Below are 27,041 nucleotides of genomic sequence, written 5' to 3' on the forward strand. Positions count from 1 at the left end.
TATATAATAATTTAATTGTTTAAATTGTTTAATTTGTTACATTAGTATTTTAATTTGTTTTATGCAATCCATTACATATTCTATTGATTATTTTGTCTATGTAGAAAGGTTGATTAAATAAAATAATAAGTTAAAACATCTTTATATTAAGTGTAAGAGCAAAAGCAAAGTGACAAAAAATGTAGGAGTTATATGTGCAAAAATATTATAAATAACTGTAATATCTTTTTTATTAATCTTTAAAAAGTGATTTTTCAATCATCTTTAACCAAATAATAAGTTAGACTCTTGGTGCGAATTTGGAAAAAAAGAAAAAGGAAGATTTTTTGGAGGGAGATGAGTAGAAAGTAAATAGAAAATATTTCTATTTTTAAAAGTGTTAATAGATATTCATGTTGAATTCGTAGAATTTATAAGACAATCATTCAAATACAATTTCTCAAATTCTTCTAAAATGAAAAATTCAAAAATTATAATGAACATTTGAAGTGTTTAGTTGAAACAAAATGTTAATACATGATTTAATACAAAACATATATAAAAATATTATTATTTAATTACAAAATTACCCTGAGACTGAGTTATTTGAAACAAATGTTGCACTTATTATTAAAATGAGTCATATCCAACACAAAATAATGTATAAACAAAGTAACTAGAATACAAGAAAACTTTTTTTTCAAACAACACACTAAATTTCACACTAGCTATTAATTTACTATCATAGACTACTAACAAAAAGAAGACAAAAAAGGTATTTTCTTCACTCACCATAGAATCATACAAGAAAAAAAAATACAAAAAGGAATCAAGTTGGGTTAAGATCAAACAGTGTAGGCCAAAGTTTATGTTCATCATCTAAATCAAACTCATCCTTGGGCTTATTATATGGACTACAATAACCCATTGGGCTATCAGTTTCAAGAGAAGCCCTAGTAATTGTTGGGCTTCTATTGATCTCAAACAACATCTTTGCATCAAAAGGCCCAGAAACTCTTGGGCTTTTAATTGTGCCTGTAAATCTTCCATCAACGGGCCTAGCTCTCAATGGGCTTCTATTGGTATAAACCATTCTCTCATTCATCATTCTTCCATCAATAGGCCCAGATAACTTCAATGCTTTATTGTTCACAAATTTTCTCTCATGCATTCTTCCATCTAATGGCCCTGAATATGGCATTGTTCTACTTCTACACATTGAAACTGGCTTCTCATTCTCTGCTTTCCACTTTTGCCCTTGATAACAATTCGGTAAAACCGTCGGTAAAACCGTGTTTGTGTGTCTCTTAACATCGTTGTCGTCGTGGCGAGAAACAAACTTGCTCAAGCATTTTTTGAGACACTTTTTGATGACACTTGAGAGATTCTTAGGTTGTTGTAGTGAGTCAAGATGTTGGTCTTTTTTGACAAGTTTGAGAATCTCTAATCTATGTTTGGCGATTGAGATTCCCATGCTTTGAAGAAACTCATGGTTGAAATAAGTTGCATCTTGTAATTGAAGCTCGTTGCGTGCAAAGATGAGGCCATAGTCATAGATGAGGGAAGGGTCAAGAGTGGTTTTTGATAACCATGAGAACCAATCCATGGATTATGGTGAATGATGTAAGAGGTTAGATAGGAGGAATGTGAGTTTTATAAGGTGGATAGATAAGGAGGTGTGGATAAATGTGGTGGGTATATGGATATTAATTTTATTTTATTTTTTAATTTTTGGGCAATTAATGGGTAGTTAGTTATGGATAGTTGTTTTTGTTATTTTGAAGAAATTTGGTTGGTAGTTGAGATTGAGAAGGACAACGGCCAATAGTTTGTTGTGGAAAGTTTGGGCTATCATTGATGTTAAATGTTGTGTCAATTCTTTTAAAAATATTTTAAATTTTGTTGTGTAATAATATATGATGGATTATTTTTAATAATTTAGCTGCTAAAATTCTACATTTTAAAAATAAATAAATAAATAAGATATTATAGATTCAAATTCTCGCACTTTTTCTGCATAACTATTAGTTAAATTTAACCAAGATTATATAAAATTCATCCTAATTAGTATAGAATAAGAGTCATATCTTATTTAAATTATTATATCTTATTTAAATGATTGAAGATAGATTCCTTGTGTTAATGGAATAATAATAGTTTTAAAAAAAATTAATAAATGTATATTTTAAAATTTTGTATTAACTTAAAATTATTAGTAAAGATGGACTATCCTACATATATAAAATTTATCATAGTTAAATTGTAATAAAATATAATTTTATAAAATATTTATTACAATTAAATAATAATAAAATATAGTACTATTTATTTATTTTGTCATAATTATATTGTAACTAATTTATTATAGACTTAAATATAGATGACTCTCAATATTTAACTTTTTATTGCTTAGATTCATATTATTTATTTCTATTTTGAAGATGGATATTTCTCAATACTCATATAAATGGTTTGGATTTTAAAATTTATTTATTATCTTTAAAATTTAAAACAAATTTTAAAATGTGTTCTTTTAAGGTCCATAATAATATTCTTTTGTAAAAATATTAATTTTTCAAGCATTATAAGCGAGTCTCGTGACATTAAAAAAAATATTTTATTTTTTAGCCTGATAATGGGTATCTAGTTATTTTTCAATTATTATAAGTGTTTTTTTAATAAAATTTAGATACAATTAATTAGCAATTTTATGGGCACTCGTTATTGAGTTTATTAAGCTGTTTTGGAAAATAGTAGAACCGGGTCCAAATTATAAGTGAGTCTTTATGAAACCAGCTCACTTAAACAGTTAAAACTTTTTTCTAGATTTAATAGTGTAGATAGGTAACTTTTCACTAAACATGAATAGGGGTCTAAATGATAAGTGATTCTTTATGAAAAGCTGTTCAACCACGTTAGCTTACAGCTTAAAAAACTTAAAAGAGACATAAATTGTGTTGTAGTAATCAGGGGCCCAAGAAAAAGGAAGTAGTTAAGACAAATCAATTTGGTAACCTACTACACAAATTTGTCAATCAAATTACAAACAATAGTCCAAACTTGATTCCCAATTTGAATGTTTCAATTTCAAACCCTATTATTTAGCTCATATACCTGTCCACTATAATTAGATGTAATTAATAATAATTAATAACAATAATAAGGGTTGTACTGTGGACAAGAAAAAAACGAGGGAAAGAAAGACATAAGTAACTTTTATGTCAAGTTTCCCATGTTGGTGTTTGTTAGTATGGTTCAATGAATTAATTCATTTCGTCTAGGAAGTAAAGTCACAATTGATGAGATAAGATAAGATGTGTAATAAAACTACTAATAGGCATCAAGGTCATTTCAATAGCAAGAGGATATATTGAGTTTTTTTCTTTCTTTTTTTTAACTTGCACCCATCTCAAACCCCTACCATTTTTTAATAGCACAATTTTAACTTTGTTATATATTTTATTTTACTTTTTTATTTATTTGGTAAATTAACTATTAATAATAATAAATCTTTTTTTTTAGATTTGTTTTTTTTAAATAATATAATTTCTAAAATAACTAATATATTTAATAAAATATTAAATGTGACTTAATCATGAGATCTCATTAAACATAAAAACACTATTTTTAAAATATCCATAATCAAACTTTATTGTAAAGTAAGATAACATCAAAATATTAAGACTATTAGGTGGATAGATCGGTGATCACATCTCATAGATCATAGATAAAGAGCTATCAAATCATCAAATATGTATGAATATTAGAGTAATATTTATATTAGATTGATCAACGATTAGAATACTACATAAAATATTATGCAAGTGTCATAAGTTATTCCCAAGGCTATAATAATGTATATAACCATTCGCTCTAAAACCACAATGAATCCTAGATGTGAAGTCGAATACTTTATTGTCAATCAAACGTTGTTTGTAAGAGGATGGACATAAAAATGGTTGATGAATACTCTATAAATTATGGTAAGGGACATGAGTGACCTAGATGGAATTTGGCTATCCAGCGTAACATGATATATGTCTAAGGGTCCAATATTGAACTGGACAAGGATGACACGGTCTATGCAGGGTAAAAGGGTAATTATACATATAAACATTATCACAAAAAGATTTTGGCATATAACATGACATTTTTGTGATTTTGGTAGCAGTTTGTGTTGCTAGATACCACCAACTATTAAGTATATGATCTGATATAATTGTCAATGTCACAATAACCTACATGGTCACACATATAAGAGCAAATCAATGAGAGATAAAATGAATAAGTGAAACTTATTCCATTATGTGGTTTCGTAAAGCATTATAGTTTATTAGAGAAACATGGTACTCTATAAGGTACAATGACTTTAAATGAACTTTGAAATACTGTAAGGTTAAGGAGCTTCAGTGGAATGTAGTACACTGTCAGGTATGATGCGCTTAAGTGGAATATGAAATAATGTAAGGTAAGATGCACTTAAGTGAAATACAGTACATCATAAGATATGGTTCACATAAGTGGGCTTGTTTAGCTTGCAACCTACACAATTAGTTCTATAAATAGAATCCTTGTGCTGAAGTTTTTTCACAAAGTCTTAATTCATATTAGCTAGCACTGAGATTGAATGCATTTTGTTTGTGTGGACTAAGTAAAGGTGTGGTTGTTCAGGGCCCGTGATCGTTCTCATAATTTTGCATCAATAGTTAATTGCCACAAGAGGTAACCAATTTATCACCAATTATGTCCATTTTTAAGGATTAGCTAAGTGAATTTTTTATTTTTCATTGCATTCTATATCATAATTTCTCTTCAAAACGTGCAATCCCAAGGTTTAGAACATATGGTGATGGTGAGTACACCTCAACTGGATTTGTTCAATTGTGCAATCAAAAGGTTGAGAATAGATGGTGATGATGAGTACACCTCAACTGGATTTACTCAATGTTTTGGAAAAGGAAGGGGTTGAGTATGAAGTTATATCTTATCACACTCCTCAACACAATGACATTGTTGAAAAAAAGTATATCTTTATTGAACATGGCTAAAAGCATGCTCAAGGCAAAGTAAATACCAAATCACTTATGGGGTGAAGCTACTGCAACTGCTATTTACATCATCAATAGACATCCAACAAAAAAGTCACTTAACAAGACTACTTATGAAGCTTGGTCAGGCCTGAAACCAAGTGTTGGATACTTCAAGATTTCTGGATAATTATGTCACATACATGTACTTGAGAAACTTAGAAGGAAACTTGATGATAAATTCCAAGCCATGATCTTAGTTGGCTACCATTCCACGTGTACCTATAAGTTGTTATCACCAAATGACAACAAGGTAGTGATTATAAGGGATGTGAAATTTTATGAACGAAGAACTGAAGTCAATCGAAGTCAACAACACTTGGTAACTTGTCGAATTTCCCCAAGACAAGAAGGAAATTGATGTGAAGTGGGTATACAAGGTAAAGTTGAATCCCAAAGGAGAAGTGACTCGACACAAGGCAAGACTTGTGGCGAAAGGATTTCTTCAGAAAGAAAGAATCGACTTCAACGAAGTTTTTGTACCAGTTGCTTGGAGTTCGAGAAAGGAGCCAGTAGTGGCTTTATCGTCGTGCGAAACATAATACATAGTTGCTTCCCTTTGTACATGTCAAGCAGTATGGATGGTGAATCTAGTTGAAAAGATAACAACAAAGAGTCATTGAGCAATTACCATGAAGATCGACAACATGACAACTATCAATCTGGCGAAGAATCCGATAGCACATGGTCGAAGCAAGCACATCGAAATGAGGTTCCATTATCTTCGAGAGCGGGTAGCAGATGGGAAGATGAATATGGAACACTGCAGAACTGAGAATCAGATTGCAGACACCATTACGAAGGGAGTGCAGGTCGAAGTGCTTAGAAGACTAAGAGTTATGATGAATGTAGATAGCTTAGACACAATAAATTAGATAATGTGTTAAATTGTAATTCCTTGTGTCGAAGCAGGTTATTCGACGAAAACAAGGAAGTCTCAAATCACCTAGTGTGTTCAGTTATATTAGTGTGTCGAAGTGTCGAAACATGTTGCTTCATACAGGATTTCGAATTAGGCCTATTTTTAGTAGTGTTAACTATTTGGGGCTTTTATTGTTTTGGGCTTTGACTTAGGGAGTAAGTTAAATTAAATCTATAAATAAATGGAGTAACCCTTATTCTTGTAATAGAGAAGTCATAACATTGTATTCACATAATTTTATAGTTGCAAAGTGAATAAAGAAGTTTTCCACAGGTTGTGGGTAGAGAGTGTTGAGAATGTATCAAGTATGAGTAGTGTGGATAATAGTCTCACATTGGTTGGAAATGTTGATACTTGAGAATTTATAAGTGAGATAACCCACCCACCTATAACCTTAAGATTTTGGGGGAGTATGTGGTGTGTCTCTCATAAAGGTGTTGCTCTAAAAGAAGTAATCTCACAATGTTCAATGATCCCTAGTGAAAAACTCCCCCAACAATAATTACTAAATGAATTGAATGGATTAATGAAGAGAATGAATGATGAATTAATAGATGAAATTGCTACACCTAACTTTTAGTTTATTTAAATAAAAGAATAAATCCTCAATTTAGATAATCCATTACTTTTCAACCTATAAAATTTGAACGCTATAAAATTTGAATATTTGTTGTCAATTCAATTAACGCCTTCTTAAAATCTTCCTAGTGCATTAAATTTAGGTCTATTGATGAAAGTTTCAACACAATACAAATTTATCTGTTGCTGGCAACCAAATTAAGCACCACCATTGACCAGATTTGATTTCATTGCTCTCTTTCATAAGGATGAGTTTATGATGGATATCATCAATACCAATTGTATGAAAAGACTGAAGAATTGAGTCAAAATTTCATTGTAAACACACTATTTTGTAGAGATTTATTAACTACTTCTTACTCTTTTGTTACAAAAATATATAGATAAATTTATCCAAAAATATATATTTACAATTTCCAACTTCAAATATTACATATGAAATTTTTTTCATCACCATTTGTCAAAAACAAATACACTAAAACTTCCAATACAAAACTGTTCCACCTTGACTTTGTAAAGCAAGACATTAAAAATTACACTAAAATTTTCAATTAAAAACTTCCCTAACTTGAAAGTAAGCATGCTCTCAGCATCACACCTTTCTTTCTGATCACATATCTTATTAGAGAGTAGAAGTTAGTTAGAGAAACTAAAATTTAGTTATGGTTGTTTCCACTAGTCTAACTAACTTCAATGGAGTTCATCATCTTTGTATATAAGTGAAAGCTAAATCTTCACTCAAAATAATGAGAAATATTACACAAGAACAAGAAGATCTCGCTCTCTCATCTTCTTCTCACCATGAATGCAACCCATCATAATATCATGCATTCATATTCATCAAACATGGTATCACACGCAAAAGGGACCATAATTTTTCCGCTGCATCACCATCACCATCATCTTCGTTGTCAAACCGAAGATTCTAGCTTCAAGGAAGTTGAGTTCATCATTATCGAAAAGCTTTATATCAAAACTAAATCGTCAAGCTTCAAAGAAGTTACTAATCTTGCTTATTACTTGATCTCCATTGCAATTCCGAGAATCATCAATGGCGGATCTCAAATCTTCACCATAAGGTGTGTAACATGAAGTGAAAGCTTCACAAGTTACTCTCAATTAAGCTTCAAGAAAACAACTTTTTAATGTGGAATCAACAGGTAAAGGGTGTGATACTTTCACACAAACTTCACAAAGTAGTTGTAAACCCCTAACGTCTATCAATGTTCAAGACTAAAAATGATAGGATTGCGAGCATCGTGTTTGAAGGTTATGAATCTTGGATAGTGCAAGATTAAGCCTTATTCACATGGTTGTTATCGACAGTTTCAGAGTCTGTGATACCTAGAGTACTCTTGTGCAAGCATGCATACGAAGTATGGGGTAAGATGGATAGAAATTTTAATTCTCGGATGAAGGCATGTGTTCATCAGCTCCAGGCAGAGTTAACGATGAACAAAAAATGTACCAGGTCAATCTCAGAGTTTGTGCTTTGAGTTCGTGCTATTATTGATTCACTAATGGCCATTGGAGACTCAATCTATGAGCATGACAAAATTGACTCGATACTTCATAGATTTCCTGAAGAATACAATTGATTCATCATGATGGTGTATGGTAAGGGTTAACCAATATGCATCTATGATGTGGGAACGTTATTGTATGTACAAGAAGCTCAATTGGATAAATATCGTCAAGAACTTGTTATATCTAGTGTCATAGCCAATGTAGCTCAAGCATTCGGTACAACTAATTTTGCCAGAAATGCAAGTTCGGGAGGATTAAATCACTATTTTCGTGGTAGAGGCAAATCAACTCAAGGAAGAGGTCGTGGCAGACTAACCTACACAATAGTTAATTGACCATGTCATTTGTGAAATAAGTATGGTCATGCAATAATGAATCACTGGCATCGATTTGATGAATATTTTGAACCTACACCATCCAAGCCTCAGCTCAAGCATCAACTTCCATAAACACAAACAATGTACAAGAAGGTGTCAAAACTCAAGACACATCAACTACATCAGCAACTGCTTATCGGGCTCATCAAGACCAATTGTAGATTCCACAAGGACTTGAATCTCAAACATGATTGGCTGATTCAGGTGCATCTCACTGTGTCACTTATAATAGTTCTAATTTACAATGTATTAAGTCGTGTGTAGGACCAAATAAATTTGTAGTTGGTAATGGACATAATTTAGAGGTTAAATTAGTACGAAACACACATTTTAAGTCTAACCCAGTGTCAAATTCCATACTACAATGAAGTGATCTACTACATGTTCCTAATATTACCAGATATTTAATATTAGTTTTCAAATTTGCCGAAGATAATCATGTCTATTTTGAATTCCATCATATCAAATGCTTTGTGAAATCTAAGACATCTAATCAAGTGCTGCCTGAAGTATTCCTATATGAAAGTGGGCTATATTTCTTCAACAATCTGACATTGGAATCTTCAAGATGTTAATCGAGTCAAAAGTTAAATAATTTAAGTCTTATAGCCAATAATGTTGTTGTTTTAAATAATCATGTTAATAGTGATCAAACAGATGAATTAGGTCCAACCAAATTTCCAGTGTGGCATGCTAGATTAGGACATGCTCTCCCTAAATACAATGGATTCTCCAATTATGTAAAGTTTATGTCAATAATAAAAAATCTTTTGTGTTTTGTAATTCTTGTTGCTTTAGGAAGGCAGACATATTATATGCACCATTGTCCTAAACCAAATATACAACTTTATTTGAACTTATCCACACTGACTTCATTTGTAGATTATTTTCCAGGTACACATGGATCTACTTGCTCAAGCATAAAACTTATCCACTTAGTAACACTTTTCAAATTGAACCTAGTATATTTTCTCTATCAGTCACACCTCAGTCACACTCCATGTAAATTGAACCTATAGGTAACTTCCACACCAAGGTTTCATAACCAAGTGAGCCACATCCTTATGCCTTCACCAATTCACTGGAGTATCTCTCACCAATTCACTGGGAAATCCAAACCAAACATTTTTCTGTTTCACTTAGAACCAACTATAACCAAACAAGCCTTAGCTCAACACGGTAGTTTCAAGCCATGAGAACTGAATATGACTCTCTTATCCATAATGGTATCTAGGTTTTTACAATATTACTACCGGATAGAAAGACAATTGGATGTAAGTGAGTTTTTAAAATCAAAGAGAACTCATATTGTAGAATCAATAAGTACAAATCACGACTAGCAACAAAGGGATTTCATCAAAAGCATGGTTTTAATTTCCATGAGATGTTTTCACCTATGGTGAAACATATTACCACTCAAATTAGTCTTACTATAACAATCACCTATAAATGGTAAGTACAACAAATATACATTAATAGTGTTTTCCTCAATTGTGACCTTTAGAAGAAGGTGTACATGTAACAACCACCGGAGTTTCTTGATATATACGCTACCTTGGTATGCAAACTGAAGAACTCCCTATATGGATTAAAATAAGCACCCCGTGTGTGGTATGAAAAGCTTCATCAGGCTCTGATCCAGTTTGGCTCCATAAAGTAAATGTGATAATTCACTTTTCATCTACAACCATCAAAATATAACCATGTATGCACTTGTGTATGTGGGTGGTATCCTATTCATAGGATCTGCATCTTCCCTACTCCATAAACCCATCAACAGGCTCCATGACAAGTGTTCTCTTAAAAAGCTAGGAATTCCTCAATACTTCCTAGGAATTGGAGTTCATTATCAGGACTATGGTGTTACGGTTCTCACCTAAACCAAGTATATCCGAGATTTATCGTCCAAAGTCAATATGACTAAAGCAAATGGTGTAAGCACACCCATGTTCAACACATGCAAACTGTGCAAGCACGGGGATGATAATTTATTAGATCTTTTCCTTTATATATCTACTATGGACACTCTCCAATGTGTAACTTTGACTCGGTCAGACATTGTGTTTTGTGTTAACAAGGCATGTCAATACATGTATGATCCTCTAGAATCTCATTGGAGTATAGTGAAACGCGTGTTAAGATAATTAAGTGGCATGATCATTCATGGCCTTATCTTAGCTCCAACAACATCTATGCACAAGTTCTCATTGTGTGCTTACAGTGATTCAGATTGTACTAGTGACCCAGATGACAAAATATCAACTTTAAGGTCGTGTGTTTACTTTGGGCCAAATCTCATTGCGTGGAGCTCCAAGAAGCAATTAATTGTAGCTCATTCTAGCATGAAGGAGGAGTACAGGGCTTTGGCGCATGCAATATCAGAAGTCCTATGGATTGAATCTCTTTTGAATAAGTTGAACATTCCATACTTAACACCAATACTTATTTGTTACATATTCATGCTATCATATAATTTAATATTGCATGCACGAACAAAACACATTAAATTGGATATCAAACTTGTGTGAACGAGTTGTTGCATAAAAGCTATAAATTCAACATGTTTCGGCCCATGCACAAATAGAGGATTTCCTTACAAAATCTTTTTCCACTAATCTATTGGTTAACTTTAGAGATAAACTCAAGATAATTTCCTTCAAACCACCATAAGTTTGAAGAATTTGAGGGGGAGTATTAGAGAGTAAAAGTTAATTAAAGAAGTTAAGAGTTAATTATGGTTGTTTCCACTTGTGTAACTAACTTCAATGAAGTTCATCATCTTTGTATATAAGTGAAAGCTAAAACTTCACTCAAAGTAATGAGAAATATCACACAAGAGCAATAAGATCTTACTCTCTCATCTTCTCCTCACCAAAAATGCAATTCATTATAGTATCATGCATTCCTATTAGTCAAGCATGTCTCATAAATATTGAAGCAAACTATTACTATTCAAATCACAATATAACGTATTAAAAATTATCATCTCATGAATTTTTTTTTTTAATATCCAGATTTTTTAAAAAAATTTCAAAAATACACATTTTTCAAAAAAATTACAAAAATGGGCAATTTTTGCCCTAATTTTGTACATGGGCGCCACCCTAGTTGGCGCCTACCCTTAAAGGGTAGGGCAAGTCGCCACTAGGAGAGGCGCCTACACTCTTTTTCCTTTTCTTTTTTTTTAATTTTTTTTTATTTATGAATTTAGATTTATTATAAATTATATAAATTTATATTAATACATATATATAAATAAAATTATTTAGAAGATATATATATATATATATATATATATATATATATATATATATATATATATATATATATATATATATATTAATTTATATATATATATTAATTTAATTTATAAGTAATTAATATTATTTATAAATTTTTGGGAGAATTAGGGTTAATCATGTTAAGGTTAATTTATCAATTATAATTAGGGTTTATTGATCGGTTATAATTAGAGTTTGGTAGTTATGACCTAATTGAAACCCTAATTCCCCATAAGACTAATTAATCAAGTGCGACACTAATTAGGGTTAAGTAGATTGGTGTACAACCCAGATCTTTTCCTATAAATAAAGTGTTATTTCCTTGCATTTTCTTCATCACTATTTCCTATCACTTTCTCTATCAAGTTGAGTTCATGGCATCCCCAAGACCGTCGTCATGGCAGCGAACATCATCAAGGCGCCCGGATCCTGAACAAGTAATCTTAAAAAGGGATGGGCATGTTATTTTCTCGCCTTTGAAACCCCCAATGGAGATGAAATTTTGGAACATCCGTTCGTTGGACCAACTAAAAAGGTCCTTGATGTCTTGGTTAGAGGGAGATTACCAACCTGGTGAAGTCATCAGAAGGATTCAGAGGCTTAGAACAAGGTTCTCATTTGAAACTGGAGAAACGATACGTTGGTGGGTTGAAGTTGAAAGCGACATTGATTGCATCCAAATGATGCATGGATCAGACGACATAGTGTTAACTGTTGTAATTTATTAGATTTTAATGGTTGTTTGTCATGTTGTTGTTGTATTTGTTATTGTTCTAGTACTTGTTCTTGTTTTAGTACTTGTTTTTGTTCCAGTATTTGTTTTTGTTTTAGTAATTGGTGTTGTAATGTTAGATGTTTGTGTTTGTTGTTCAAGTGTCATCTTCTATTTGGAATAAAAAGTAAACTTTAATGATAAATAGCATTGGTACACAGATTTATGAATATGAAAACTAAGTTGTGGAACTAGATCCACGATATTGACATTTGTTCTTATTATGCCCTAGTTGTCTACATATGCTACACTTCCTCTGCATTTTCTCTGCGACGTCCATTTCAGTTATAATGCGCCTGCTATTTGGGCGACCACTTTTATTCCGCCGCATCGATTCGTTGTGCCAAACAATTTCCCCATCATACTCTGGCCAATACGCCTCCAATGCTACCACCGGAAAGGGATTGTCGTATACATTGAGTAATGTTGCAACTTTGTAGATGGGAGACACTAGCGATAATGCATCGAAGTGGCTGTGTGAACACGCTGCAATGACATGGGAACAAGGCATACGATAGGCCTGAAATTAACCACAGTCGCACCAACGGTCTGGTATTAGGACCCTATACTCTTGTCTGGGCAGCCCTTGGTTGTGGTCAATTGTTTCCTTGACACTAAAAGTGTGGCCATGGCGGTCGAATTCCGTAACCCGATGGCTGCTGGCTTTGGCAGATTCTTGCCTCATAAACTTCATGCAGGCATCACTATATACTTGACTCGTCTGCAACACTTCATGCCAGCGCCTGCCTCTTGTTACGAACAACGTTGCCATCCGAAAATAGGTCGCACTCACCAATGCGGTTACCGGGAGGTTACGTATGCCCTTAAAGACGTCGTTCATTGATTCCACAAGATTTGTTGTCATGTGGCCCCACCTCACCCCATCGTCGTATGATCTAGTCCACTTCGCTCTGTCGATATTATCAATCCACCTCCCTGCATAAGAATTTGCCAACACTATTTCCCGGCGGTAGTATTGGAATCCAGGTTGGTTTAATGCATACCCCGCGTTTATCAAATGTTGCTTCAAGAAGTTATCCTTGAACTCCCGCATAAAATTTTGAGCAATATGCCTGATGCAGTAGAAATGGGTAGACGGGGGGTCATGCCAACCATTTGCTGGATTATTGTATGCACTGTCTATTGAAGCGTGCCTGTCAGAAATCACACAGATGCCAGCTTGTGGAGTCACGTGCGTTCGGAGATTCTTAAGGAAGAAACTCCAAGCAGCAGCCGTTTCTCCTTCTACCAATGCAAAGGCTATTGGGAAAATATTAGAATTTCCATCTTGTGCGACCGCCATCAGTAACGATCCTTTGTATTTCCCATACAGCCAAGTTCCATCGACTTGAACAAGTGGTTTGCAGAATGTGAAACCGATGATGCAGGGACGGAATGCCCAGAAAAGTCTATGGAATATTCCATTACCTTCTAGACGAGTTCCGTCAGGGGATTGTGCCGGCAAGGTCTCCATTATAGAAACCGTCCCAGGTGAATACAATCGTAGTGCAGCCAGGTAGCGTGGTAGTTGTTTGTATGATTCCTCCCAGTTACCGTATACCAGTTCAATTGCCTTGGTTTTCGCTAACCAAGCCTTTCTGTATGACGGTGTATATTTGAAAACAGCCACATAATGGGAGATAATTGTTTTGACCTTCAGTGACGGGTCAGCCTCAACTAGAGGTAATATGGAATGACAGATCATATCATGGCTAAGTTTGCGATGATCCTGTGCCATGTTGGTGTTGACGCAAATGTGAGCTTGAGAAATGGACCCTATCACCCACGCATTATGTTTCTTCTTGTACGATGCCATCAACCTATACCCACACTCCGGATTTTTGCATACAATAACGTATCTTTCCGGATTTGATTTGATAACATCGTAGTCAACACAGTTTTTCAAGTGCCAGTTCTTTATTGCTAACAGACACTCTTCCTTGGTCCGAAATTGGTCACCCTTCTTTAAGTCCTCATCAGACCTCATATATGGGTTGTAGAACATATCTGATGAGGGCTCATCCTCGCCCAAGTTAAGTGTTGTGAAGTGCGCAGGCGGCGAGTAGCGTTGCGCTATAGGTATTTGAACTTGGTCTTCGTCTTCAGAATCACGGTTCACCAAGTCATCAACCACGTCTTCAGCATCATCAACCACATCGTCTTCAACGTGGTGCTCAACATCTTGTTCGTCACCAATCACAGGATCAATAACCTGTGACTGAATATTCTGAATTGGTTGAAATTGTTCCAACACAATGCACAACACTATGTATTCGTAACCAGAATACTCATGGTTACGAAACATGTATTTTGTCTCCATGTCATTTTGAATCAATGACTTATAAAACTTGACAGAGTTGTTTTCTGAAAAAAAAGGTTGTTGATAAAAAATTTGGGACACGGGTTGTCTTAGTTTGGACTCAATCTTCCTTTTCAGATAAGAGAAGTCAGCTCCTCTATTTAGACAAAAACGAGTGCATTCGGTGTTTCTAAATAGGAAGCCAGACATATCACATTCATAAGTCTCACCATTGACGTGAGCTTTGATTTTGTATTGTGATGAAGATGCCATGTTTTGTGAAGGTTTTGTGAAGATATTGTGATGGTTTTGTGAAGATATTGTGAAGGTTTTGTGAAGGTTTTGTGATGATATTGTGAAGGTTTTGTGAAGATTGCTGTGAAGATATTGTGAATACCTTTGTGAAAATGTGTGTGAATATTTATACTGCAAGATTCCGACACATCTTTGCATGCATGTCTTCAACCAAGCCTTCCCCAAGAGCAACGCATGTAAAACTTGGACACGTGTAAAGCATGCAAGAATCTTGCAGGTTAGGTGGAGCTGCATGCATGTAATAGTATTGACACGTCTACTGCATGCATATAATTTTGACATGTAATAATATTCAATCTTATTTAAGCTTAATTATTTATTTTAAACAACCTGATTATTTATTTTAAATAATATTCCAACAACAACAACCACCACAATATTCCCAACAACAACAACCACCACCTTATTACCAACAACAACCACCACCACCATTTTACCAACAACAACCACCACCACCTTATTACCAACAACAACCACCACAACCGTATTACCAACAACAACCACCACAACACATGTCCACCCCCCCAACCAAATCAACAATACATACCATAAACTCAACCCTAATACCATGAAGATTACCAACACCAAACTCAACATTCCCACCACCATCAACAGTCCCAACACCTACCACAATATCAAACCCCCCACTTCCACCAATCCCAACACTTCCATCACGACAATGTCCCGAGCTCTTCCAGTCCTCCACCTAGCCCCGACACGGGTATACAAGAGGATTAGCAACAAGACTACTACACACCACAACAAACATTGTTCTTTGGCCAACCCGATTCAACCCTAAACTACCAAAGACCACAATTCGAGGGCGCACCCAGCAGTAGTCAGTTTGTCCCACCGAGACAAAGCTTTGAGGGCGCAGAGGGGACCCGTCTTTCCTACAGCACTGAAGGGACTTCGACCCAACCACAACGGCAAACGGCAAGGGGACGCGTTAGGACTAGGGGTGGTAATAGGGAAGCACCACCACCACGTGAACCGTCTAGGCGAGTAATTAGACCTCCCCCGTGCGGATCGTACCAGGGACCGCATCATATGTGATAAATCCCAAATTAATAATGCATTTTAATCATATCTTTGTAATATTTGTCTTGTCTATTATTTAAATAAAAATATTTTCTGTTTATTATCTTTATATCTTTATCTTTATCTTTAAAGATATTGTCTATCATATCTTTATATATATATATATATATATATATATATATATATATATATATATATATATATATATATATATATATATATATATATATATATATATATATATATATATATATATATATATATATATTAATTTACATGTGTATAAATATTTATTTACACGTATATAAATTAATTTTTTTTCCAAAAATTTATAAATAATATTAATTACTTATAAATTAAATTAATATATATATATAAATTAATATATATATATAAATTAATATATATATATATATATATCTTGTAAATAATTTTATTTATATATGTGTGTTAATATAAATTGATATAATTTATAAAAAATATAAATTCATAAATTAAAAAAAATTTATAAAAAAAAAAACATATTTAAAAAAAAAAAAAATAGAAAGAGTGTAGGCGCCACTCCTAGTGGCGACTTGCCCTACCCCTTAAGGGTAGGCGCCAACTAGGGTGACGCCTAGGTGTATTTTAGGGTCAAAAATGATCATTTTTGTAATTTTTTGAAAAAATGGTGTATTTTTGAATTTTTTTTTTAAATTCTGGATATTTAAAATAAAAATTCTCATCTCATTTTCAAAACTATTACATGCTACGACCCATCTAATCATATTTGTTGCACTTTCATGGTCAACTATCATATTAAGACCAAGAGGTAAAATCTTCATGGAACACTCTAATAATAGTTGAAGTAACATTAAATATTCACTTGAGTAACACCAAAAATATCATCAACATTTCAGTTAACAATTGGATCAAAATTAATGTCTAAGATGACAAAACTCAATTATCATTTATGTGTCATAGATAAAAAGAATTATTATTTTACTCTCTTGAAAAAGTTGTATACATAGAAGCTGAAGTTGAAAACTGAAGAAAAGTTTATGAAATGAGTGACAGTTAGATTTTTTTTTTCAATATCTTTAAAAGAGAGAAGAAAGATAAGAGAAGTGGTATTTTACCACTAATTTTTTATTTATGCCCTATTTTTAAAAAAAGTTTAATGTTATTTTTAAAGACATTTTAGTATTTTTAAAAATCATAAATAATTCTCTTTTATCTATTTCTTTTATACTTCTTTTATACAAAATAATATTTCAAATCTTCTTTTTTCCCTATCGTACATATTTTTATCTTCTCATTTTCTTTTCACAACTAATCATATTCTAAATATTGTTGTTGGAAATTGTGAACATTTCTCCTAATTTAAATCTTACAATGTAAAGTATATCTACAAATATTATGACATTTAAGTTAGTAATATTCTTAAATATAAAATGTTAAATTAGAATAATGTCTATCGATTTTTTAACCAATGTAAACTTAATTATTGTTTTAAACTGTCAAGTTGTAAGACACAATTATTGTTTTAAATAATCAAGCAGGAAGCTTTAATTAATTATAGTAACATTAACATACATAGATTATGAATGAAATATGATGAAAATGATAACTAAAATTAGTCCCAAAAAAACTGATGGCTAAAATTGTAAATTTTAGAACCACAAACAAACTTGTTAAGTTACAAATTACAATCTGAGTAAAATGTTAAACTCCACACATTTTCCGTTCAATCCGTTTGTACGTTATGAATAATCACCACTGTTCCCTCTCAAACGTTTTCTTCTCTTTACAACCTCAAATTTCAACCTTCAACCTTAACTAGTAACTAACATTACATTCTTTTTATCTATCTATGTTTTTGTTCCATGTTTTTGTTTTTTTGAAACTAAACTAAACCTTAGCATGTTTTCTTGGGGCAGAAGATTCCAACAGTCCTTCAGGCATAACATTAGGCCGTTGTGTAGCCAATCACAACGATCAACGCCGTCGTCTTCGTCTTCTACATTGAGCTCTTTTGGTGGATTTAGAAATGGTGGTGATGAAAGGGTTAGAGATTTTGAGTATTTTCTTAGATCAATAACTTCTGGGGTTGTGGTTGTTGGTTCCACCTTAGGTTTTTGGTATTGGTCCTCTTTATCTTCTTCTTCTGGTGCTAATAATAATAACTCTTTGCATTCATTCTCTGATTATGCTACTGAAGATCAGTTTGAACCAAACTATGGAAATAAATCCAAGTTCCTCTTCAATGGTAACTCTTCTTTTTCTTTCGTTCATGTTTGAATATTTTCAATCTCTTGTTATGTATGATTTGTTGCAAACACTTGAGATTTATGTGTTTTTGTTTTGGCGCAGATGGTTTTAGGAGAAGAGTGTTCTTCAATTATGAAAAACGGATACGCTTGCAGAGTCCACCAGAAAAGGTAATACATCTTGTCAGCATTGAAGCAGCGCACTTCGTTGTCCGTTTGCCTTCTATTTCTGTATAATATTTATTATATATTTAAAATATTATCTGAAACCTTGTTTGATTTCAGGTATACGAGTATTTTGCATCTATTCGAACCCCTGGTGGCGAGATTTTTATGACACCTGCAGATTTGATGCGCGCTGTTGTTCCTGTCTTTCCTCCTTCTGAATCGAGCCGTGTTAGAGAGGGTTTCTTAAGAGGGGAGCAAACTCCCGGGACGTTGCAATGTGATCCTTCTGAATTTTTTATGCTCTTTGACACAAATAATGATGGACTCATTTCTTTTCCAGAGTGAGTGTTTGTTGTCTCTTTTGTTTGCTTGAAACTTGACAGATTCAGAGTTTAAGTGCTATTTAATTTTGATAAGAAAACCTCTTGTTTCTGGTTTCTGGACACTAGGTACATATTTTTTGTTACTCTTCTCAGCATACCAGAATCCAGCTTTTCGGTCGCATTTAAAATGTTTGATATTGACAATAATGGGTAGATATCCTTTTCTTTACTTTCGAAATATCATAAGCTATATTTACGAACTACATTATGTTTTGGCGTTCGATTTTGTTGATAGAATTTTCATTTAGCTTTGTCCGTTGTGTTGTCAACAGAGAAATAGACAGGGAAGAATTCAAGAAAGTTATGACCTTGATGCGATCACAAAACAGACAAGGGGCTAACCACAGAGACGGACGACGCCTCGGCGTTAAAATTTCAGTAGAAAATGGCGGTCTCTTGGAGCATTTTTTCGGAAAAGATGGAACGGATTGCCTGCAGCATGACAAGTTTGTTCAATTCTTAAGAGAACTGCATGATGAGGTATGCGAGCCTCTCAACCTCTTGATCTTGCATCGCAAAATATATTACTCTGCTCTAACAATGAATTAATTCGCAGATCTTGCAATTAGAATTTTCACATTATGATCACAAAAAAAGAGGAACCATTTCAGCCAAAGATTTTGCACTGTCCTTAGTTGCATCTGCAGATATCAATCACATAAACAAACTGCTGGATAGAGTCGACGAATTAGACAACAAGCCACACATACGAAACAAAAGAATTACGTTTGAGGAGTTTAAAGCTTTCGCAGAATTGCGCAAGAAGTTGCAGTCCTTCTCTCTGGCCATATTCAGTTATGGAAAAGTTAATGGAGTGTTGGCAAAAAATGATTTTCAAAGAGCAGCGTCTCAAGTACTAATACTTCCCTATGACACCTAAAAATAATTTTACAGTGGTAATCTTTTGATCATTTTTTAATTCATGAATAACATTACTGTGATATCGTGTAATGTTCATGCAGGTTTGTGGCATAGATATTACAGATAATGTGATTGACATAATATTTCATGTGTTTGATGCCAACCGTGATGGGATCTTAAGCTCAAACGAGTTTATTCGAGTTATACAAAGAAGAGAAGAGAGTTTATCAGGTTATGGAATCGGGAGTATGCTATCTTGTTGGTTGCAGTGTTTAGCTAGTAAATGTTGATCAGCAGAACATATCCATTTTCATCTCTCAGAAACTAAAAGCGTGAGAGATGCATTTTGGTTTTCCTGTAATGGACTCGTTCAACAACCAAATGCAGCATCAAATTAGTGAAACAGGTAAAAGGTTCAATCCTGTAGTAAATATAGATTTGCAATGACACTGTTAAACCATGACGATATGGCTTCTGTCTGCTCGGAAATGTACAGAATCAAGTCGTCGAGTGTCGATAGTTGACAACATGTACATAATGATACTTTTGCTTTTCATAGCTTTTGTTTCTATTTGGTTATGTTACCATAGTATTGATGGTTGTAATATAAGGTTTAACCTACAATGACTATATTAGTTATAGAAAGTTTAACTATATCTCATTCTTTGCAACTTCAGAGCATTCTGAAATCTGTTTTTCACAATTGACTTCATGTTTAAATGATACTAGTAATTAACAAGAACCTAGAACATGACATTATGCTATACAAAAAGGCATCAAGTTCAAACTTAATAACCATACATTGTTTCATTTGCAAATTGTTAGCTTATCAAAATACATAGATTCATCCCTAACCTAAGCATTCATCTTTTGATGCTCACTCTACTTAAATGCAAAGCAAGTGCATTCCTTATCCTCACTGCACTCTCATCTACAACTCCCCCAGAAGCAACCAAATCCCCTTCCTTTTCCACACAACTCACATTTTTCTCTCTCAACAAAGGATCATTACATTTGATGAGAAAATTATGTAACAAACAACCAGTAACAATAACAAACGGCAAATACTCAACACATTCTCTTTTCCATTTCCTCGAATCCGACAGAAGCTGCCATCTAGTTCGAAGCCTCCCAAACGCGTCACCAAACAACCCCATTGCCCGGTTATGAGCACAATTGAATGCATTTTCAGCTGAGGTGAAACTATCTTCTTCATTCACCCTATTATAAGGTGTTAAAAGCCAAGGCAAAAGTGGAAAACATGAATCTCCCAAAATATACTGAGGAATCAAACTTCCATCACTTAGCTTATAAGATGATCCTTGCAACAATTCTCTTGATTCCTCAATATCATGATAAAGCTTACTCTCTTGCAAAATTGTTTCGGGTTTCATGGAATTTGGCCAGCCAGAAGAAACATCTAAGAATCTCCCTTCAGCATCAACCAATGCCTGAACCATCAAAAACAAATTTTTACCCGAAATTTCATCTTCAATTCCAAAACCAGCCAAACCCAGAACACCAAAGCAATTGGGGAGTGAGTTAAAACCAAAACCCGCCACAACCCTATTTGAACCAGTTCGAAGCTCGAACAAATTCCCCAAATTATCGTTAACCGCTTTGCAGACAGTGAAAAAGGCGCGGCAAGCCTCAGCGGGAGAAATTCCGAACCGGCGTGCGACGGAAGTATAGCCGGCGCCGTGAGCTAATCTGAAAATGGCGGCGGCTAGGGCACAGTCAGGGGAAATTTGGGGAAACGAAGAGGCAATGGAAGGGGAGAGGAGATCGAGGAGGTGGAAGAATGAGGGATTCGACATGCGGAATGCGTCGAGCCACCGTGAATCGGAGATGGAGGTGGAGGAAATGAAACGGCGGAACCAGGAGGTTTGTGGTTGAGGGGAGGAGAGAGAAAGTGGGTGTGAGGGTTTGAAGAGGGTAGAGAGAGAGTGAGAAGTTGATGAGATTAGGGAATCGAGGAGGAGAGATTGGGAAGGGAGAAGAGTGAGGTCGTTTTGCGAGAGGAAAGATTGTGCGGTGGTTGTAACATCGGAGGTTAACGCAAAGATATTGTTGTTCTGGATTTTGTCATCGGATTTGTTCTTCGCTTTGCGTTTTCCGGCAACCATGGCGGTGGTTGAGGTGGTGGTGGTGATTGTTCCTAATTGTAATGTGATGTGATGTGTGGGCAACAATTATTTATGATTTTTCTTTATTTTATTTTATTTTATTTCGTTTCATTTTACGGTATTTATGAAAAGGAATTTAACTTTAAGAGTTTAATAACACCCTCCATATGAGATACTTTTAATATCTTGAAATAGATCCATGATTTTTTTCATAAAATAATGATCTTTTTCAATTAATTTTCTAAAATAATCATAATTTAAAATAAAATATTGAATTGCCTATGTTTAAAAAAAATCGAAGAGACACCATGTTGGATGTCAACTGCTTATTGAATGTGCCAATACACGTGACGCATGTATCATATGACTATTGAAAAAAAAAAAGTCGAATCGTCTTAAGATGGGCTACATGAGCATATTAATCTTCATAGTCAAATTATTAGTTTTCCTTCGCCAAATAAATAATCATATACCATTTAACATTCAATATGAGAAATGAATTATACTAATTATAGAAATTATTAACCTGAGAAATTAGTTTAAGATTCATATATAGTAATTACAGTAATTATAGAAATTATTAACAGGAGAAATTATAGTCTAAGATTCAATATATAGTTTAAGATTCAATATGTCCCTTTTGTTGTCTCTCAATATGTGACCTAACATGTGGTTCTTTGCAAGAATCTCTTCTTGAGGCAGCATTGTTGAGATCAGAAAGTGTTAGTTTCATCTTAAATTTGTATAATTATTTGCATGATTATTTATACATGTGTCTATCTTTTATATTGAATCTCCTTATATGAATTTGTATCTAGTATTAGTTGGACTCCTTATCATGCATGTTCACCATGCATCACCATACCAGAAGGCCATAACCACCGCATCAAGAATCCATCTTTCCTATTCATTTATAATTATAGTTTTAAGGGGAATGGACTTTTGTAATTTAAAGTTTGGGGGAGGTTAGTACATCCTAGTCAATGATTGTTTCAATTAGGATTCGGACACAAATTATCCTGATTGAGTGGTCCTTAAATGAAACTCATTAAATATAGCGTAAACCATAAACTTATCATCAGATAATTCATGTTCATCAAATAAATAAAATTTCATGATCAACTCAAAAGACAAAATTGAATGTGTGACGCACAACTCAACAAAAAATATAAATATGTCAATTAATCAATAGTTATATCAACAAAAGAGAAAAATATGCATTACATTAAGGCTTTTCGATAGTTTTTTCCACATATGTCCAAACCTATTCATTAGATCTCTATCAATCCTATCATTAAAAAAAAATCTTTTTTTTCGGAGAAAGTTACCACTCATATTCACGATTAAAAAAAGAGTAGTCAGCGGTACATAGAAGCTAACTCTAAAAGAGAGCGAGATAACATACATCAATATGACTCTACTTGATTAGTTCTTTTATCAATTACATGAATATCCTCTTTTATCAATTACATGAATATCCATGTTAGTGCAATTTACTTAATTATTCTAAATTTACAAATATCTATTATCAAGTTTATTTCAACACACAACCAATCAAACAAGTCTTTATATTTATTTCACTTTATATTTTAGATAGTAGTTAAACCTTCAACACTATACGCTCTTTGAAGTAGTCTAAGAATACACATTTGATAAACAAAGTTGTTTCTAAGTGCAATCACTTAAATAAAATAAAAAATCATTTTCAAAAGTGCAAGCTAGCCTACATCTTATGTGGCAGAGCAAACGACAAATCAATCAAGCAAACAACTATTTAGCTTATCAGCTAAGCATCAAATTTTAGTGATTTGCTCCAAAAACACAGGTAGAGATGGCATGTAAAATATTATATATTATATTAAATAAAAAAATAATTATAAATACGTTAAGAAAAAATCAAAGAGTTGAGTGATTTTACATCATTTAAGTAAACTAAAAAAACAATTCTAATTGATTGAAAATCATGCTCTCATCTGTTGCTTCAACATAGTCAAGTGCATCAACCCCTTTTCCATACTTTCCAAATAATATCTGCAAAAGATTATGTGATAAGTAAGATTCATATAAGATCATAAAATTAAAATGCATCATGTTTCACTAATAGCCATCTTAAAATGGTTGGTTCAAGTTGAAATACTAGTCACTAGTCTTTATGGTGTAGCAAATTAAATTGCTCACAAAAAATCTAACTACATGTTACTTTGAGAAAACATCATCTTCTGACTTATAATAAGCACATATATAAATAAAAACTCACTCTCAACAAGTTGGAACCAAACTTTCAATATGATCCTTAGCCCACAACCACAAAATCGTATCGGTAGTCCTTATTAACTCTACTGTATCATCTCTGCAATCACATATAAATACCGGTGCCTTATATTCATTCGTCAATATCAAAGTATAACCATTCTCAGAAAGGTGTATCGGCAACAATTCCGCCTTCTGAATATCAAATAAATTACTGGTTGAATAGAAATTGTGATAACTAATTTTAAATAACTGAATCCAAGACTCTTGAACTCCGAATTCTTTCATCTGCCATATAACAAAATGGTTTCTCTCTAAATCACGACAAAAACAAAGAAAATTCATTAAAAGCGCAATATTTGCCCGAACATGCGGCCCCTTGTCAAAACCACGGGGCAACGTCATCTGAGTGTATGACTCGGTGGAGAGATCTAGCGAAAGGATTGCATAATTTTCAATAACACCCATCAAATAAAAGTCATAATTGGAATAGGCCAGCCAATTAATAGTACCATTCAAATACACATCTTTGTTGTGCCAAACATCAATCCAATGAAGTGGAATCACATCGACAGGAAAACATTGAATATCTCTCCATGAATTATCCCCCAAGCTGAAAATTTTGACAGTATTTTCTAAACAACGATCAATATCTAAATCGACCAAGAATGCAACCATCTTATAAGTTTTATTCAGATTATCATAACCAAAACAAAACTTAAATTCCACGGCCCTAGAAAATAGTCCAAATTTGTTATTGTTCTCATAGCTGGGTTCCAGAAACAAAGCCATGCATCGAGAGAAGAAGGGTATGCACTACAAATAAGGCATAGCAATCCATTGCATGAACCAACAACTAGGTCTATACGAACAAAATTGATCAATCGATAGGAAGGATCATTGCGAAGGGAGTTAAATTGGTTTTGGAGTAAACCAGGAATGGATTGACTAAGGAAATGGGAATCACTATCTTTCCGGCAGACTAGCCAGACAAGTGCGAGATTAGGCGTTGGTGTTGATTTTTCGAGATGCATTTGAACAAAGTAAGGATCGGAGATGAGAGTTTTGAAAAACTTGTTGACGCACCTTAATTGCATAACATGTTTCACGGAGAGCCAGGAGAATATTTCCGCCATCAGCTCGTCGGGAAGAACCGTCAAAGATGCTAGTGTCCCCATTACCCAACCCGTCCCCATATTTTATAATCGGGAAAACCAAAACCCGAACCAAAACTCAGTCAAAGCGGGTTTCCCCGTCAACTTCGGGGTAGGTTCGGGTGGATATCCGCGGATAGGGTTATGTTATCATGCCTACTAATATTATAAAAATTGTGATAATATTTTATAATTTTGCTCTAAAATACTAATGTTATAAAATACTAATTTTATAATTATAAAGTAATATTATATGGTATATGTGTGTTCAAGGATGATCCTGAGCACGGATTCGCGGAGTGGAAGTCTGAGGCACCATAATTTTAGGAACACTATATATATATATATATATATATATATATATATATATATATATATATATATATATATATATATATATATAAACAATTTTTTATTATGAAAATATTTGGTACAATGTTTTTTTTTAAAAAGTATTGGCTAACAAAATTCTAGGGGGCAGGGGCACTACAAAATTAATTAATATATCCATAATTTTAGTAACTAAGGAGTTTAATTGAGGCACTAAAATTAAAAAAAATGATATAGGCAATATGAATCATCGAAAAGTCAGATTTTTAACTCTTTATTAAGACTAAAAAGTCACAAAACATTACTTTAGTTTATGAATTTGTGTTCTTTCTAATTCTCAAATTTTCAATCTAATTATAATCTCTCAATCTCTCTGAAAATTATAAGTGTCGATCGTTAATTCAACAAGAAAATTGGAAAAGCAAAGTGTCTACCGTAAGTGTCAAAGGATCAATGAATCAAAAAATTATATATATAATTTTTATTTATTAGTCAATATATATATATATATATATATATATATATATATATATATATATATATATATATATATATATATATATATGTATATATATAATATTATTTATTAGTCAAAAATAAAATAAAAAATCTTTTATAAGATGTTGATTTTCACTTTTCAGGATCAAATTTGATTTGGTGTTCAAAGATTTTTGGAACAAATTGATCATAATTTAAATTGAAGGTTAAAAATCAACATCATATAATGTTGTTTCATCTCTTTGATTGCTTGAAATGTTGCTTAGAAAACTATTGTCTGGTCATCTAAAACGAAAAAAGAAAGAAACTAATTGAAATTAATAATCAATCTCAAAAGGGTGATATTCATAAAAAATTTAGAGAATACCGTACAATTTCTATTTCAAATGATGCAAATCTAGGTAATTTGAACCTTGAAGCTGAGAGTTTAGAGAATGAACAACTAAATAGGATTGTTGAAGAGCAAAATATTTTGGTTGAAAAAAATAAAAATGAAGATGATGATGAAACTGAAAATTTTGATGATGAAGGTTATAATAATGAAAATGGACATATCCATGTTTTTGTTGATGAATAACCTAACAAGTCTATTCTATTGGACATTTATGATCCAAGAACATGGAATAACCTTATTAATGACTTAAGAGATGAATTACTAAGAAATTGTCACAAAAGAGGTGTGTCAATTGTGAATAATCCTAAAGATACTTATGGTAGGCATTTCTCATCATCGTGTTATATCCGTTATTGTTCTAATTGAGAATAGCAAGATAGGAATTGACTTGTTTATTCAAAATAATTGGATAGAGTTTTTTGTCCAAACATTGATTCAAAGATCCATAC

The 27,041-nt window shown here is 33.1% G+C and overlaps 4 protein-coding genes across 4 annotated transcripts; 1 reads left to right on the forward strand and 3 right to left on the reverse strand.

The window, feature by feature from the left end:
• Positions 1–622: 622 nt before the first annotated feature.
• Positions 623–1,666, reverse strand: LOC127073461 (uncharacterized). The gene has a single exon (XM_051014613.1). The coding sequence runs from the start codon at positions 1,583–1,585 to the stop codon at positions 809–811; it is 777 nt and encodes a 258-aa protein (XP_050870570.1). The 5' UTR covers positions 1,586–1,666; the 3' UTR covers positions 623–808.
• Positions 1,667–17,873: 16,207 nt separating this feature from the next.
• LOC127073462 (calcium uptake protein, mitochondrial) lies at positions 17,874–20,521 on the forward strand. The gene is made up of 7 exons (XM_051014614.1): positions 17,874–18,427; positions 18,532–18,599; positions 18,714–18,937; positions 19,046–19,129; positions 19,252–19,459; positions 19,536–19,832; positions 19,942–20,521. The coding sequence occupies exons 1-7, from the start codon at positions 18,082–18,084 to the stop codon at positions 20,128–20,130; spliced, it is 1,416 nt and encodes a 471-aa protein (XP_050870571.1). The 5' UTR covers positions 17,874–18,081; the 3' UTR covers positions 20,131–20,521.
• Positions 20,522–20,604: 83 nt separating this feature from the next.
• Positions 20,605–22,083, reverse strand: LOC127073463 (protein ALP1-like). The gene has a single exon (XM_051014615.1). It carries the CDS (start codon positions 21,964–21,966, stop codon positions 20,704–20,706), a length of 1,263 nt encoding a protein of 420 aa, XP_050870572.1. The 5' UTR covers positions 21,967–22,083; the 3' UTR covers positions 20,605–20,703.
• Positions 22,084–23,883: 1,800 nt separating this feature from the next.
• Positions 23,884–25,412, reverse strand: LOC127136088 (F-box/kelch-repeat protein At3g23880-like). The gene is made up of 3 exons (XM_051062687.1): positions 25,089–25,412; positions 24,224–25,032; positions 23,884–23,997 (listed from the first exon to the last, which is right to left on the reverse strand). Exons 1-2 carry the CDS (start codon positions 25,410–25,412, stop codon positions 24,226–24,228), a joined length of 1,131 nt encoding a protein of 376 aa, XP_050918644.1. The 3' UTR covers positions 23,884–23,997; positions 24,224–24,225.
• Between the last annotated feature and the right edge of the window lie 1,629 nt (positions 25,413–27,041).

This window comes from Lathyrus oleraceus, chromosome 4, assembly GCF_024323335.1.
Source record: "Lathyrus oleraceus cultivar Zhongwan6 chromosome 4, CAAS_Psat_ZW6_1.0, whole genome shotgun sequence".
Taxonomy (NCBI): domain Eukaryota; kingdom Viridiplantae; phylum Streptophyta; class Magnoliopsida; order Fabales; family Fabaceae; genus Lathyrus; species Lathyrus oleraceus.

What these genes read in the sequence shown, in the direction of transcription:
- LOC127136088 (XM_051062687.1), bottom strand. Translation starts at nt 25,412, where the DNA reads ATGGGGACGGGTTGGGTAATGGGGACACTAGCATCTTTGACGGTTCTT. An exon ending in CCTATCGATTGATCAATTTT is followed by an intron (nt 25,033 to 25,088) that starts GTTCGTATAGAC and finishes CCTTATTTGTAG; the next exon opens with TGCATACCCTTCTTCTCTCG.
- LOC127073463 (XM_051014615.1), bottom strand. Translation starts at nt 21,966, where the DNA reads ATGGTTGCCGGAAAACGCAAAGCGAAGAACAAATCCGATGACAAAATC.
- LOC127073461 (XM_051014613.1), bottom strand. Translation starts at nt 1,585, where the DNA reads ATGGATTGGTTCTCATGGTTATCAAAAACCACTCTTGACCCTTCCCTC.
- LOC127073462 (XM_051014614.1), top strand. Translation starts at nt 18,082, where the DNA reads ATGTTTTCTTGGGGCAGAAGATTCCAACAGTCCTTCAGGCATAACATT. An exon ending in TTTGATATTGACAATAATGG is followed by an intron (nt 19,130 to 19,251) that starts GTAGATATCCTT and finishes TGTTGTCAACAG; the next exon opens with AGAAATAGACAGGGAAGAAT. An exon ending in TAAGAGAACTGCATGATGAG is followed by an intron (nt 19,460 to 19,535) that starts GTATGCGAGCCT and finishes ATTAATTCGCAG; the next exon opens with ATCTTGCAATTAGAATTTTC.